The sequence below is a fragment of the Gobius niger genome, assembly GCF_951799975.1.
Source record: "Gobius niger genome assembly, chromosome: 10".
Taxonomy (NCBI): domain Eukaryota; kingdom Metazoa; phylum Chordata; class Actinopteri; order Gobiiformes; family Gobiidae; genus Gobius; species Gobius niger.
This window is the reverse complement of record NC_136861.1, coordinates 23,437,585-23,451,264: the sequence shown is the minus strand read 5'-3', so window position 1 is coordinate 23,451,264 and position 13,680 is coordinate 23,437,585. Positions and strand designations below refer to the sequence as shown.

General features: G+C 39.8%; 4 protein-coding genes across 5 annotated transcripts; 2 read left to right on the top strand and 2 right to left on the bottom strand.

Annotated features, from left to right (window-relative positions):
- Positions 1-4,264: 4,264 nt before the first annotated feature.
- Positions 4,265-5,222, bottom strand: fahd1 (fumarylacetoacetate hydrolase domain containing 1). The gene has a single exon (XM_079564957.1). The coding sequence runs from the start codon at positions 5,081-5,083 to the stop codon at positions 4,421-4,423; it is 663 nt and encodes a 220-aa protein (XP_079421083.1). The 5' UTR covers positions 5,084-5,222; the 3' UTR covers positions 4,265-4,420.
- A 196-nt stretch (positions 5,223-5,418) lies between these two features.
- On the top strand, positions 5,419-8,407 carry LOC306969717 (hydroxyacylglutathione hydrolase, mitochondrial-like). Of its 2 annotated transcripts, none has more exons than XM_079565420.1 (9): positions 5,419-5,565; positions 5,977-6,161; positions 6,239-6,303; positions 6,391-6,508; positions 7,224-7,332; positions 7,409-7,512; positions 7,601-7,702; positions 7,788-7,867; positions 7,946-8,407. In XM_079565420.1, the coding sequence occupies exons 1-9, from the start codon at positions 5,499-5,501 to the stop codon at positions 8,043-8,045; spliced, it is 930 nt and encodes a 309-aa protein (XP_079421546.1). In that variant the 5' UTR covers positions 5,419-5,498; the 3' UTR covers positions 8,046-8,407. The 2 variants fall into 2 exon arrangements, with proteins under 2 accessions (XP_079421546.1, XP_079421547.1); XM_079565421.1 differs by having other exon boundaries at positions 5,426-5,537.
- A 115-nt stretch (positions 8,408-8,522) lies between these two features.
- Positions 8,523-10,577, top strand: hagh (hydroxyacylglutathione hydrolase). The gene is made up of 9 exons (XM_079565089.1): positions 8,523-8,615; positions 8,824-8,961; positions 9,117-9,181; positions 9,277-9,394; positions 9,458-9,566; positions 9,657-9,760; positions 9,863-9,964; positions 10,027-10,106; positions 10,184-10,577. Exons 2-9 carry the CDS (start codon positions 8,857-8,859, stop codon positions 10,332-10,334), a joined length of 834 nt encoding a protein of 277 aa, XP_079421215.1. The 5' UTR covers positions 8,523-8,615; positions 8,824-8,856; the 3' UTR covers positions 10,335-10,577.
- A 3-nt stretch (positions 10,578-10,580) lies between these two features.
- Positions 10,581-13,636, bottom strand: narfl (nuclear prelamin A recognition factor-like; the record flags this gene model as incomplete). Its single annotated transcript, XM_079564249.1, has 11 exons — positions 10,581-11,142; positions 11,310-11,467; positions 11,540-11,677; positions 11,752-11,824; positions 11,897-12,026; positions 12,106-12,224; positions 12,303-12,437; positions 12,511-12,640; positions 12,720-12,860; positions 12,965-13,060; positions 13,571-13,636. The coding sequence occupies 11 exons, from the start codon at positions 13,634-13,636 to the stop codon at positions 10,901-10,903; spliced, it is 1,428 nt and encodes a 475-aa protein (XP_079420375.1). The 3' UTR covers positions 10,581-10,900.
- Between the last annotated feature and the right edge of the window lie 44 nt (positions 13,637-13,680).

Below are 13,680 nucleotides of genomic sequence, written 5' to 3'. Positions count from 1 at the left end.
AACCACTATTACTTTTGCTTTTAGCAGTATTACTTCACCTGTGCTACATTTTACTCTGACTGAACTTACTTCTACGCCATCAATACCTCATGTGTACTGAGTCAAACCACACATACTATGCATTCCAACTTATGGTTTTGTAAATATAATATAGTACACCATAAAAGTGCATTTCTTGTGATTTTTGTTTGGAACCATTCATTGCCAAATGAATGCTGGAGAATCGGTTATTTGTGCCTATTGTAAATAAAGGGCTATTTCTTGCAGAAGATTTATCATGAATAAACGTTTCCTATAAAAAAAAAGTAAAATTCAGCTCATTGTAATCATTTGATAATTTAAGGTCAAGTTCAAGTTTTTTTTATAAAACAGATAATATAAAAAAATAGAAAAAAATCAATTTTCTTCCACTTTTCCGTTTCCGGGTCGAATCACATTGCACCAGCCCTTTATGGCTCCTCCGGCAGGTGATGGGTCCACAGAAGGACGTCCTCATGGTTCTAAACGGGCCTGATGGTCTCTCATAAGGGGCTTCTGAACCGCTCCTTGTCTGACCCGTCACCTACCAGGGGCACGAAGCCCCGACAACAGAGCTCCTAGGATCATTCGGGTGCTCAAACTATCCACCATGTTAAGGTGGCGGTTCCAGGATGGGTTGATACATTATACCTAACTAAATTTAGTACAATGTAATGTGCTCTGTAACAGTCTGTAATAACTTGTACCTATGTAGTACGTACACAATGGAATAATTTGTATTAGTACTTTGTAAGTACATAACAATAGGACATGAGACCCTTAGGGTGAGGGCTTAAGGTTAGAGTTAGAATTATGTGTTATTACATTATGTACCTACAAACTACAAATACATATTATTCCATTGTGTATCTAACCCATAGGTACAACTTATTACACATTGTTACAAAGCCCATTACTTAGGTACAATGTATCAAGGGTAGTGTAAAATAAAGTGTTACCAGCCGCTCTAATGTTTAGTTGGAGACATAGATATAATAATCGGTTGGAGGCAATCCCACAGAGTTTGGGGTCAGCGACTGCCCCAAACTGTGGAACTCAATTTAAGAGCTGTCCTTTTTTTGCCATTGTCCAAACTTTTTTGAAAAGGTTCTGTCATCATATTTTTCAAACATATTTTGAATAGCAGTATTTTGCATAATTATTTATCATTTATTCTGTGTGTGCTCTCTCAGACCTCTGCTCTTGTGACTGTTTTGTACAGGGGCCTTCTCACACTACGGCTTCCATTTCACCGCTTCCACACAGGGCCACCACAAGCACCGTCTGCCTTCACCACAGCCTGTAATCATGAAATATGTCAGCAAAGTTAAAAAGCCTCCTTTTTTTTTTAATGGAGCTCTGTCATGTAAAAAAAAAAGCAAAACTTTTTTTCAATATGGGTTATATACAACAGATGGTTTTAATGAGCATATTTAACAGTGTGGCATAAATAAAACTTAAAATAATTAGCCTAAAGACTCATGACAAACACCAATGTAGCTATATAGAAATGTATAGTAAAAGGACCAAGGCCGGTGCTTAATTTTTAAATGTGTAGTTGCAGGAACACGTTTTGTCTGATGTGATGGATTGGGGGAACAGGCCAAAACATTTGCCGGAAAACTCTCATTAAACACCATTATATCAGATCAATCTTTTGCCGGATCCTCCTAAATATTTCCCGGATCCTTTACCCTGAAAAACTGAGAATTGGGGGAATGCGGATTAAATTAAGCACTGACCAAGGCTAATGGCATGTCTAACTCTAAGATTATGTATATTCCAGTTTTCTGATCAGGGCAACTTCAGGATTGGGGAAACCCATTCCTGTTTGGCATTGCAGTTAAACCCCGTCCCTGTTTTATGCGTCTGCCGTGGACCACACTAAAAAACAGCTTTCGACTCACTTCATCTGTGACAAAGTTTATGACTTGCTATTACCAGTTATTCTGATAGCTGCCATTAACATTGACTGCCATATGGTGAAAGTATTGGTTTGACTGTGTCCAGGGCAGCCCATTCGCAATGGGTCATTAAACTAAAAGAGCACTAAGTTAGATGTAAAGTTGTTGCTTTACACACTGCAATGAAGTGAGAAAATAAATGAATGGAAACAACACAGAGACCTAAACTGTAGCGTTTTTATCTAATGGACAAGTCCCATTCACTTCCCGCAGGATATTTAATTCAGCAAAAGAACCAGTGTACATTTTGAGGGGACTGGAGAAAAAGCATGGGGCAACAATGGGCTTGAGGCAGGCTACACCATGGACAATAGGTATCTTGCAGTACATCTTTTAACAGGAGGGGGATGTGCGGAGATACACTCAAAATATTCTCTTCTCAATCAATTCTGTCCGGTCGATGATACTTAAGCTTCATTACAATGCTGAAACAAAACAACACATTTAGGCCAAGAAGTTTCAATTAATTCCACTATGTAATTTATCCAAAAACATACATTGGAGTGTAAGTAATGAAACCCATTAATGTTCATAGTTTTTTGACAACATTTTGAAGTTTTTTTGTTCTCAATTGAACATTACCCATAAATCTCCTCTTACTGGGAATAGCAATTTGTTTCACTTAACTCTAAATGCAGTTTCCGAAGATTTTAAACCACAATTCTAGGTATACCATGAATTCCTCCTGTTGTGGATTTGTTTGCTTGAGTGAAAATGGCCCGACGAGGATTGCATTACAGGGCCACTGGTAATTTGTGAGATTAGAGGTGATGAGGGTTCGGTGAGATGGCTCTTATTTAGGGAAAAAACAAGCACATGGCAAAGTAATGGGAAACATTTGCAGGGAGGAGACCAGAGCAGTGCTGAAGGATAGGGACCGACCAGATAAAGAAGTGAGGATTACTGTGTTAAAAGTGGTTTGCCACAAGATGAAGACGGTTCCTATATTTTCCACCCATACCACAGTCTCCGACAATTCAGGAAAGTAATGCTCAGGGATTTTCTCTGCCTCTCTTTCTCTTGCGGTTGGGGCCTCACAGTATGTTGTTAAGTCGTGACTCCAAATTTAATTGATAGGAAAGTAATTTGGGGGAAGAGGGATTTTTCAATTGAATGGAATAACTCAATGCATTTCGAGCGGGAAGGACATGGGATTTTACAACAGGAATTTTACAAAACTGGTTGTGTTTCAGAGTATTTGGCCAGACTAGGCTACACTTAAAGGCCCTATAATAGTTTTTTGTATCATTATTGAAATGAAATTGTTATGTATGTATATTTGTTGTGTATTGTATATTGTAAAAACAGACATGTAACATTTCTCCAAACATTGTTGAGTACATTTTTCCAAAACAAGAAGTACTATATCCTTCTACTCTGAACTCGGTGATGAGCCCATGGCTATAAGCAGGTGTTGTCCGGGTGCAACATGCCACGTAAAACACAAACAGGAGGTGCAGCAAGTCTCTCTCTCTCTCTCTTTTGTCGGAAGTCTCTTAGGCAGGATTAGAGAGGGTATAAAATGTACGGTGTTCATGAAAGGATGTCTGCTGTATCTCAGGTTGGCTTAGTTTCAGCGTTTTCATTCTGAGTGACATCATTGCCTACAGTGTCACCTTCCCAGGCCAACACGATGACAACATACCCCTAGATGTGATGGTAACTGAACCAGTGCTGAGGTTGAACTTTGAAGCCTTTGTGAAAGCAGCCTAAACCCAATGGCACAATGCTCTTGAGAAAATATAGACATGCATGTGGTACGCTCTGTGATTGGTGTGAGAAAGCAGCCACCACCGTTGATGCCACATCTAATTGAACTGTCATACCTGTTTCTGTGATGGACAGTGAAGCCCGGGGCGTCTTCAAGGCCGGGGCATGGAGCTGTGTGTGAATCCCAGAGATAACATGCCTTCAGGTGAGGAGAGATGAGCGCCGCAGAGTCAGGTTACACCAGACCGACCCGGGACAGGCTGAGAGAGGCTCTGATTGATCCTGAAAATAGAGAGGCCTGTGGGAGAATTGACATGGAATAGAGGATGATGCTCAACTGTCTCGTAAGACTGTGGCTTGAACTTGTCAAAGCCTAATAACTCTTCGGTACATTTGATACAAGGCCATTTTTTTAATTTTTGTTTGAGAAAATTCAACTGAAGAGAGACTCCCAGGCCACTCCCACCACCACACACAAAAAACAAATACATCCTTATGCATTTCATGTATTTATTCATCACTCTGTCACATAATTTTCACATTATTCATTAATCTTTTGAATATGGCTAACTATGGGAGCAGTAGACCGTAACAGCACATTAAGGGAAAGCATTTGTCCAAGAAGCCAGACCAACAAGATGTGGGACCTGAGATGATGCTGCCACCTCTTGGTCACAACGTGGCATTAGGTTTCAAAACATGAACACAGATCTTTTCGACACTTGTGCTCAGCGCTCGTTTCTGTCCACTTTAAAAGTCATGGTCAGAACATCCTCTATGCCCGCCTGGACCTCGTCATGCTCCTGCACAGCTGATACGCCTTTGGGTGTTCCCGTCAGGATAATGTCCCCTTCTTCCAGAGTAATGAACTCGCTGATATAGCTGATGAGATACGGAACAGAGAAGATCATTTGCGAAGTGCAGCCGCTCTGTCGCAGCTGGTCGTTCACTTTGAGCCAGAGTTTGACCTTTGCAGGGTCAGGGATGCGCTCTTTGGGGATGAACTCACTGACCGGACAGGACGTGTTGAACGCCTTAGCCATGGTCCAGGGGAGACCCTTGGACTTGCACTCGTCTTGGATGTCTCTGGCCGTCATGTCCAAGCATAGAGCGTATCCTGCGACGTGGTCCATAGCGTCCGACTGGAGGATGCTCGTCCCCCCTTTGCCAATGACCACCCCCAGCTCCACCTCATGGTGCAGGTTGCTGGAGTACAGAGGGACCAGGATGGGGGACCCCTCTCTGACATACGCCGAGGGCGGTTTTAGAAAAACCACCGGCTCCGAGGGAACTGCATTTTTCAACTCTTTGGCGTGGTCTGCGTAGTTTCTCCCGACGCAAATTATTTTCCTGCCCCATTCCCAAAATCGTGTAATATTTCGGGCTGACATTGTGGCTTACTGTAGGTTTGTGTCGTCCTAAAGCAGTCTGCTCCTGTTAACCATGGGTGTATTATAATAACTGCAGACTTTGACCCCTCCTCGGACCTACATTCCCACTTGTCTAGTTAAAATTACCCTACGGCAAGCGTTAATGGACAAAAAACTCACCTACACCGTAAAGCAAACATTATATTACGGCTGTAATTTAAAACAATTGCTACTACTGCCCTCATATATTTACGCGTTACATTAAAAACAGTCCAACTGTATCCTTAAAGTAACGCTACGTATCTTTGCGAATCACACACCCCCGGTGGGGATTGGTGGAGTCTTGGAGGTCAAAGTTGAAAAGTGGGTGGAAGCGGAACTGTACCAAAACTAAACTTCTCTGGTTTAATGATATGATAAGGATATTGAAGCTGTTATGTTATTGAAGACACTCGTGAGGGGTGCCTGCACTCTGGTTGGAGCTGTGACAACCCTGAAACTCGGTATGTTGCCTGCAGAAACGTGATTAGCACCAATCTAAGCAATGGTTTAGCATTTAGCTTGCTCGGCTAACGCGTTGTTTTTAAGTAACCAGGAAAGGCATGTTTACCTTTTTTGACAGCAGATAGCATGTGAGCTGTCAAGAGCAGACAAGAGGCTACATCGCTGAGTCATTCTTACACAGCAGTTAGATTGGTTAAACAGTACTTGAAAGGATCCGTTTTAAGCAACATTTAATTTTGGCTCTTTACTCTGTCCATTAAGGTAAGAAAACAAGAAAATGTGTTAGCTTTTTTGTACTACACGGGAGGACTAGCTTTTAGTGGACCATGGCGACATTTCAAGTCAGCAAAAGCTATGTTGGTGTCATAAATAATTGTTATTAGTGAACTTCTTTTTTCTTTCTATTAAAGCCCCATTTGAGGTCCAGGCTCAAGCAGCTGCCCTGCTTCACTCTGCTGTCAGGAAAAGCTCTCTGGTGGAACAAGCAAACATGAAGATTGAACTTCTCCCTGCACTTTCTGACAACTACATGTACCTGCTGATAGACACCGACACGAGAGAGGCCGCAATTGTTGATCCAGTCGAGCCCATAAAGGTTTGGTGCAAAGATGATGTGAAGGAATGTTTAGAGGTACCTGAGCTTAATTTACAATCACGCTCTTGATTTGACAGGTTGTGGAAGCCGTCAGAAAACACGGTGTGAAGCTCACAACAGTTTTGACCACTCATCACCACTGGTAAGAAACAACGTGTCACATTAATGCACAGGGATTCATCAGTGATTCAAAAATAGCCACTGTAATTATGATGATTGATTATTACAGGGACCATGCAGGTGGTAATGAGAAGATGGTGAAGTTAATGCCAAATCTCAAGGTCTATGGAGCCGACGACAGGGTTGACGCTATTACAAAGAAAATTCCGGATTCCCATAGTTTCAAAGTAAATTTTCCATTACCATGAATAGAGGCCGCAGATTGAGTGGCAAGTCTCCAAACTGACTTGCCACTCAATTTGCAACGTTTGAAGGTTTTATCTTTATTTCCAATGTGGATACCCTGTGTGGGCTGCAATCACTGCGCTTTAGAATTTGATCTGAACTTCTTAAATGGAGGACAGGGGCCAATCTAAGTTAGTGATGGATTCATAGTTTTCGAAATAAAATCAATAAAAAGAATATCCACAAATCCACTTTTAATTCTATGTCAGTTTTTGTTTCATTTGGATAGGCCTAGTACTTATAAAGCCACAAACCAGCTCAGAGCAAGAAGACAAATTCTTCCTCAGTCACTATTAAACTATACGCTCTTAACTTAAAACCACACAGCTTAACATTTCACCCAATAAATAGAATAAACATGATGAATAAACATGTCTCTTTGCTGTGAGCAGCCCACCTCTCCTCACACTTGACTTGTAACTTTACTGGGAGTCTCCAGCTTGTCTCCATGATGTCGGCTAAAGCCAGCCAAACATGAGATTTTAAATCGGTTAGGTCCAGATCTAAACCCATTCTTTGGTTACCCTCTGCGAAAAAAGCATTTTCTCTGGTCATTTAGAGCAACAAGAATGTTACGACGTCACGTGAATGCAGCCTCTTCCACAAATACACTTGCAGAGAATGAGACCCATTGTTGCAAGCTAATTTCTTTTTCAGATTGGATCACTTCATATTAAATGTTTTCATACCCCATGCCACACTACAGGTCATGTATGCTACTATGTGACCAAAGAAAACAGCACTGAACCACCTGCCGTATTTACAGGTATGTCTTTTGAAATGGCTACTTACAGACAAAATATATGTGTTTAAAAAAAAAAATGTGTTACCCATCTTTTTAGGTGACACTTTGTTTGTGGCCGGCTGTGGTAAATTCTTTGAAGGAACAGCAGAGCAAATGTACAGAGCATTGATTGAGATTCTTGGATCCCTCCCACCAGAAACTGTAATTTAACCTTTTCTGTTCAGTTGCATTTTGACTAATCATTTTGTATTTAAAGAATAAGTGACGGATAAACTGGCCTTTGTTCTAGCGTGTGTACTGTGGTCACGAGTACACTGTCAGCAACCTGAAATTTGCACGCCACGTGGAACCAGACAATGAAGTTATTCGGAAAAAGCTTGCATGGGCAAAGGTTAGTGTGTGGTGTCATACATAGCCTATACATTTTGTTGTACAGACACTTTTGATTGTTGTATTATTTATACAATTTTCTGCAGGAGAAATGTGACAACGGTGAACCTACCATCCCGTCCACTTTGGCTGATGAATTCACTTTTAACCCTTTTATGAGAGTCAAGTATGTACAGTTGACAAAACTTTCAGAATGTATTTTCTAATATTAATGATTCTGTTTCTTGTGCCTTAATAACTGAAGAGAGAAGTCTGTGCAAGATCATGTCAAGCAAACAAGCCCAGTGGAAACCATGAGAAGCCTCCGCAAAGCAAAAGACTCTTTCCGTGTCCCTAAAGAGTGATTCATTTATTTTATCTTCTACCACTGTTAGCACTTGTATACTGGAGAGAATGGACATTTCCTGATTTAAGCGGTCCATGTTTTTCTTACTTTAAACATCACATCAATTTCACTTCATTCAATTCATAGTTTGGTAAATGAGAAGGGAAGCCTAACCAGTGTGCGGCATGTATATATTATAAATAGCTTTAAAATCTAAATTTTAAAAGATTTTAAGATTAAAATATGTGTTTAAAAAAAAGCTTAATTAAACCAAGCTAAATGTAAATTGAATTTAAACACATTTGTGTGGTTAAATAGGCCTATGATAAAGGCTCGTGTTCAATGTAAAAACAACACACCGTCTTAATTTATTATTAATTATGATTATTTTGCTTTGACCAAGACCTGTGTTATCCAAATGAACATTAATTGCTTATAAAGATGAGTATTCAAATGTTGAATGTGTCTGGTTCGATTAAAATGTCTGGTTTTAAATACAGTGGTGTCGCTGTTACTTCCTTTATCACTATCGAGAGCCGAAATGTTGGATAAACAACTTGGCGCATAGACTCACATCATTCCGCGTAAGGTAGTATTTAAATCACTCGTGCATTTATGTAGGTAATGCTGTTTAAAAACCATGCCAAGTTAGTTCATGTTGTACAGTTTTTGTTTGCTTTAGTCTCAGCCTGTCTTACTGCAGTGACTTGACTGCTTTAACTTTTTTTTAATATAATGTAGCCGTAATTTAAAGGTGTTAAATGGAAAACCAGTTAAACGTTTTGATTTTCTCTAAGGGCTGAGCACCGCTGTGCGCATGCGTGAATGCCATGAAGGTAAAGGTGATCTCCATCCTGGAGGACAACTACATGTACCTGGTCATCGAGGAGGAGAGTAAACAGGCTCTGGCCGTGGATCCAGCCGTCCCCCACCGGGTTAGGGTTTTACCATCACAACAACGTGTCTCATAACACTGGACTGTGCAGTAACCTCTATGAATCAGTAGCCCTATTTGTCAATCAGGAGAAAATTAATACATATTCCCACATTGAAGTTAAATAAATGAAACATGCATTTGTCTCTATTCTAGCTGCTAGAGATTATCAAGAGGGAGGGATTGTCTCTCACAGCTGTTCTCACTACACACCATCACTGGTTAGTATCATTTACTTCCAGCACCATTTAATAGTGGGCATATTATTAGTGTAAAATAAACATGATTAGTAATTATCCGTGCTGCTTTTTCTCAGGGACCATGCACGAGGAAATGAGACTCTTGTCAAAGAGATTCCTGGTTTGAAAGTATATGGAGGAGATGACCGCATCGGTGGTCTCACTGACAAAGTGTCCAATGCTCAGGAACTAAAGGTAACTGGACTTCAATCAGTGAAAGAATAAATGTATTTAAGATTCTGTATTTTACTTTTGCAGTTTAACTCCATCAATGTCAGGTGCCTATTCACACCCTGCCATACCTCTGGTCACATGTGCTACTTTGTCTGGGAGGATGAGTGCAGTGATGCCCCAGCTGTGTTCACAGGTCTGTATTTCAAGGTACTGCCAACGATACATACTGTATACTGCTTGAAATAGAAACATTTTAGTAACACGAATGCTGCATTTTATTTAGGAGATACACTGTTTATTGGTGGATGTGGACGTTTCTTTGAAGGTACAGCAGAACAGATGCATCATAACCTCACCCAAGTACTGGGCTCACTACCACAGGACACTGTAAGATGACCTCAACCCAAGGCTGACTCATGAACTGCACAAAGAAAGCACTGACTATTGACCCATTGTGCCAAACAAATCTTTTTGTGTATTGTGTTGCAGAAGATCTTTTGCGGACATGAATACACCATAAAGAATTTGAAGTTTGCCATGCTCGTTGAGCCAGAAAATGAAAAAGTCAAAGAAATGTTGAGCTGGGCCAGAGTATGTAGGAATCATTATGCAAAGACTCTGTATTTGTTCTGATAAATGTTATTTCTAAACAGGCAAGAGACGATGATGACAAACCCACTGTGCCGTCCACTCTAATGGATGAATTTGAGTACAACCCTTTTCTTCGTCTTTCGTACGTTAATGTTCTAACTTGAGTATATCAACCTTATGGATTTCTAAAATTCTACCTTGAAACGTTTTTGTCCACAGAGAGGAGGGAGTTCAGAAGTTCACTGGAAAAACAGATCCCATAGAGGTGTTGAGGGTCCTGCGTAAGGAGAAAGATAATTTTAAAAAGCCAAAGGAAAGGTTGCCTCCACACGCAATGTTGGCATTGGAATGGGGACTCTTTAGGCCTTGAGTGACAGTTTAATGGTGCTAAATGTAGAAAGCAATTAACAGTAGACACAAGCCTGTATAATTCATACTTCTAACCACTCAATGAGGTGATGTGTGCCACTAATGTCAGCTCAGGAGGGACGCATTAAAGCTGCTAATGTGAATGAATTTCTGCTTAAGGTAAGGAAAACATTCAGAACATATACTGTATATAAATTCCTTGACATAGCATCATTATTGTAGCAAATGTTATAGATCTTAAATGTAACCCCACCTTATTTTTTCCTTCTGTGCCTCATTCTCCTATATTGAAACATATAATCTAATTTAGTGCAATTTATACAATTAAACACTTTCAATCAAATTTTCTGTACCTTTATTCAAAAATATATATTTTTATCATAAATATGGCAACACAAATATATTGCGAGAAAGAAATGACCGGTAAGCCTTATGTTAGTCATTATACGTGAGGTCCCGCTTCATGCACATTTACATAATGTGTTGGTTGGTTACATTGTCACAGCTTAAATTTTGACCGAGTAAAACTTCTGGATGAGTTAATCATCATGGTCCAGTTATTGCTGATCACCACTTCATAACAAGTCCGTTTGTCATCTTCTCGACTGTGTGGTACTGTGTGTGCAGTAGCTCTTTGGCTCTGTCACTGCCTACACTCTGCAGCCATGTTTCATATAGCTCAGCCACATGAGTGTCCTCTTCGGGTACAGCTGGAAGGTCTGCTTTGTACAACTCATCCACTTTGTGGAGAAGCTCTTTTGGGTTTTCACCAAGTGAAGGTTTCACTTGTCCACCACCATTGATGCACCCTAGGAAAATGAGCAATCATTTCATCACCAGTTAAAATTTCAGAATCAGTTAACATTTTTCATTTCAGTTAAAATTTCAGTGTTTTTTTTAACAATTATATTTTTTACATACTTTACTTGGACACAATGTGCATATTTCTTGTTTCAAGTTCAAAGCAAATCCTCACCTGAGGGACAGGCCATGACTTCAACAAAATGATAAGGCGACTTTCCTCTCTTGAGTTTTTGGACAAGATTTTGAATATTGCGGAAACCATATGCTGCAGCAAAGGACAACACAACAACACCATCTCTTTCCAAAGTAATCTCCTGGAAGTCTTTATTTCTGTGTGGAAAAACAAATGTATCTTATTATGTCAGTTTTAATAATCTGAATATTTATTGAGCTCAGACTAACCTGAGCGTCTTGTATGTGAGTTCTTTGATCTCCTCTCCAAACAGCTGTTTTGCAGCATTAATAAAAACATGATGAAGGTAGCCACCTGAGCTGCTCCCTGCATGACTCAAGTACTCATTTCCACTCACATTACTGAATCTATACATGTTGCAGAAATAACTGTCAAAATTGCATTCATGAAATAAATGCTCATTTGTAAATACCAAACTTACAGAGTGTCAAGTGGCATTGGTGTCACATCAGTGAGACTTACGTTTTCCTCCTCCAGCATTTTCAAAACCTCACCTATAAAAGGAACAATATAATATTTTAAACTTTATTTTACACTGAATTTAGAATAGAAAAGAGACTAGTGACCTGAAGTAATAACACAATCAACTTCTCGGGTCTCGTTGTTTGTCAAGTAGAAATCAGACCTTGATGCCTCAAGTTTCTTGTCAAAGCATGGCATAACTGTCACATGGTAAATCTGCTGAGGGCTAAGCCCCTGGTACAAAACATACAAAATAAAATAAATACAAAGACTGGTTACATATTACTTCAATATTTCAGATTACAGGCAATACCTGTTGCTCGGCAAAATAACATTTAACTAGTGATCCCATCATCTGCTGAGGAGAACGGGTGGAGCTAATGTAAGGGAGTATAAATTCCCCATGTGTCTTTTCAGCGTAACAAATCCAGCCTAAAAAAACAAAACAAAATCTACATAATAATACAAATATTACAGTTTCTCACAAAAAAATAGAACCAAAGTAGCTACCAGGGCAGGCAGATGTCAGCATGGGCAGAGCTTTGTGATCCTGCTCCTTTCTTTGAAATCGGTCCAAAAATTCTTTCTGGCTCTCCAAAAGGCTGAATGTCCGACTAAAGTTAGTGTCAAAAACATGGTGTACCCCTGTGGCACATCCATTATAGTGGTAAGATGACACACTAGTGTTCATTGACAAAAGTATGAAATAAAACATTACCTAGGCTTTTTAGGAAAGTCGTAAGTCGTCTTCCAGTTTCGCTACTGCTGAGGCCATAGTGCGCCGCGAGAGATGCTCTCGACTGAGGTGACAGAGACACCACAACTATCTTCTGCTCTTTTTCATTGGTCTGTATGATAAGCACAAATAACCAAGCATATTTAGAACAAATTGAGGCATATTTAGTTCCATTTTACCTTTGTACATACATTGTTACGCAGCACTTTGAAAAGCTCTTCGTGGCTCTGCTGCGTGATAAGGACACTCTCAGCTGAAGTGATACAGCCACTGCAAGCCAGACAATCATTGAGTGTGATCTTGGCTCTCTCTAGTTTCTGTTTTTCACCATCCTACAACAAAATAGAAACTGAGCATTAGACGCTATAGTAAAGGATTATTAAGTGTGTATTTTACCAATAAATACAAATCCCCATTGAGGCAACTATTCACAAACCTGATTAACTTGAATATAACTTCCATCGTCCTCTATTTGGATTTTGGCAACTGATCTTCCTTGTTTCTTTTCTACTTTTACAGGTTTGACACATTCCTGTGAACAAAGTACAACGCAATGAAGTTATTGTTATTGTTGACTTTGACATGAAAAAGACAAAACTACCAAAAACTGATTGCTTATGCTGTATTTGGTACTTCATGGGAGATCTACAGCAAGCAGCCAGATGTTGATGTTAATGCTTAAGTAAAGGTAAAAACTACGCCACTGTTGAAGGACTTTGAGATAAAATAGATAAGAGTAAAATAAACTCAATAACCTATAGTGCAGCACAATAGCAATGCTTGATTTTACACAAAACGATTGATTAGTCTAGTTTACTGTTTTAGGCACTTACAAAGTTACATGTAGGGTAGAAGTTTTGTAACCACATCACAAGACCTTTTCTGCATGTCACAATGACTGTCCAAAACAAATAGCACCAACTAAAGGCGCAGCTGACAATGGTTAGGTAGCAATGGTTACAAAACTATAAAACTATTACAGTCATAAGTCAATAGTATTAATTCATTTCGAAAGTTAAGTTAAATTTAAAAGAATGAGTACCTGGGACGGTGTGATGAAATCATCCAGGTCGGTCAGCTGCAACACACCGCTGAAGACGGACGCCATCACTATTCTTCTTCAGGTGCTTTCTCATGCCAGCGGGGTAGTAG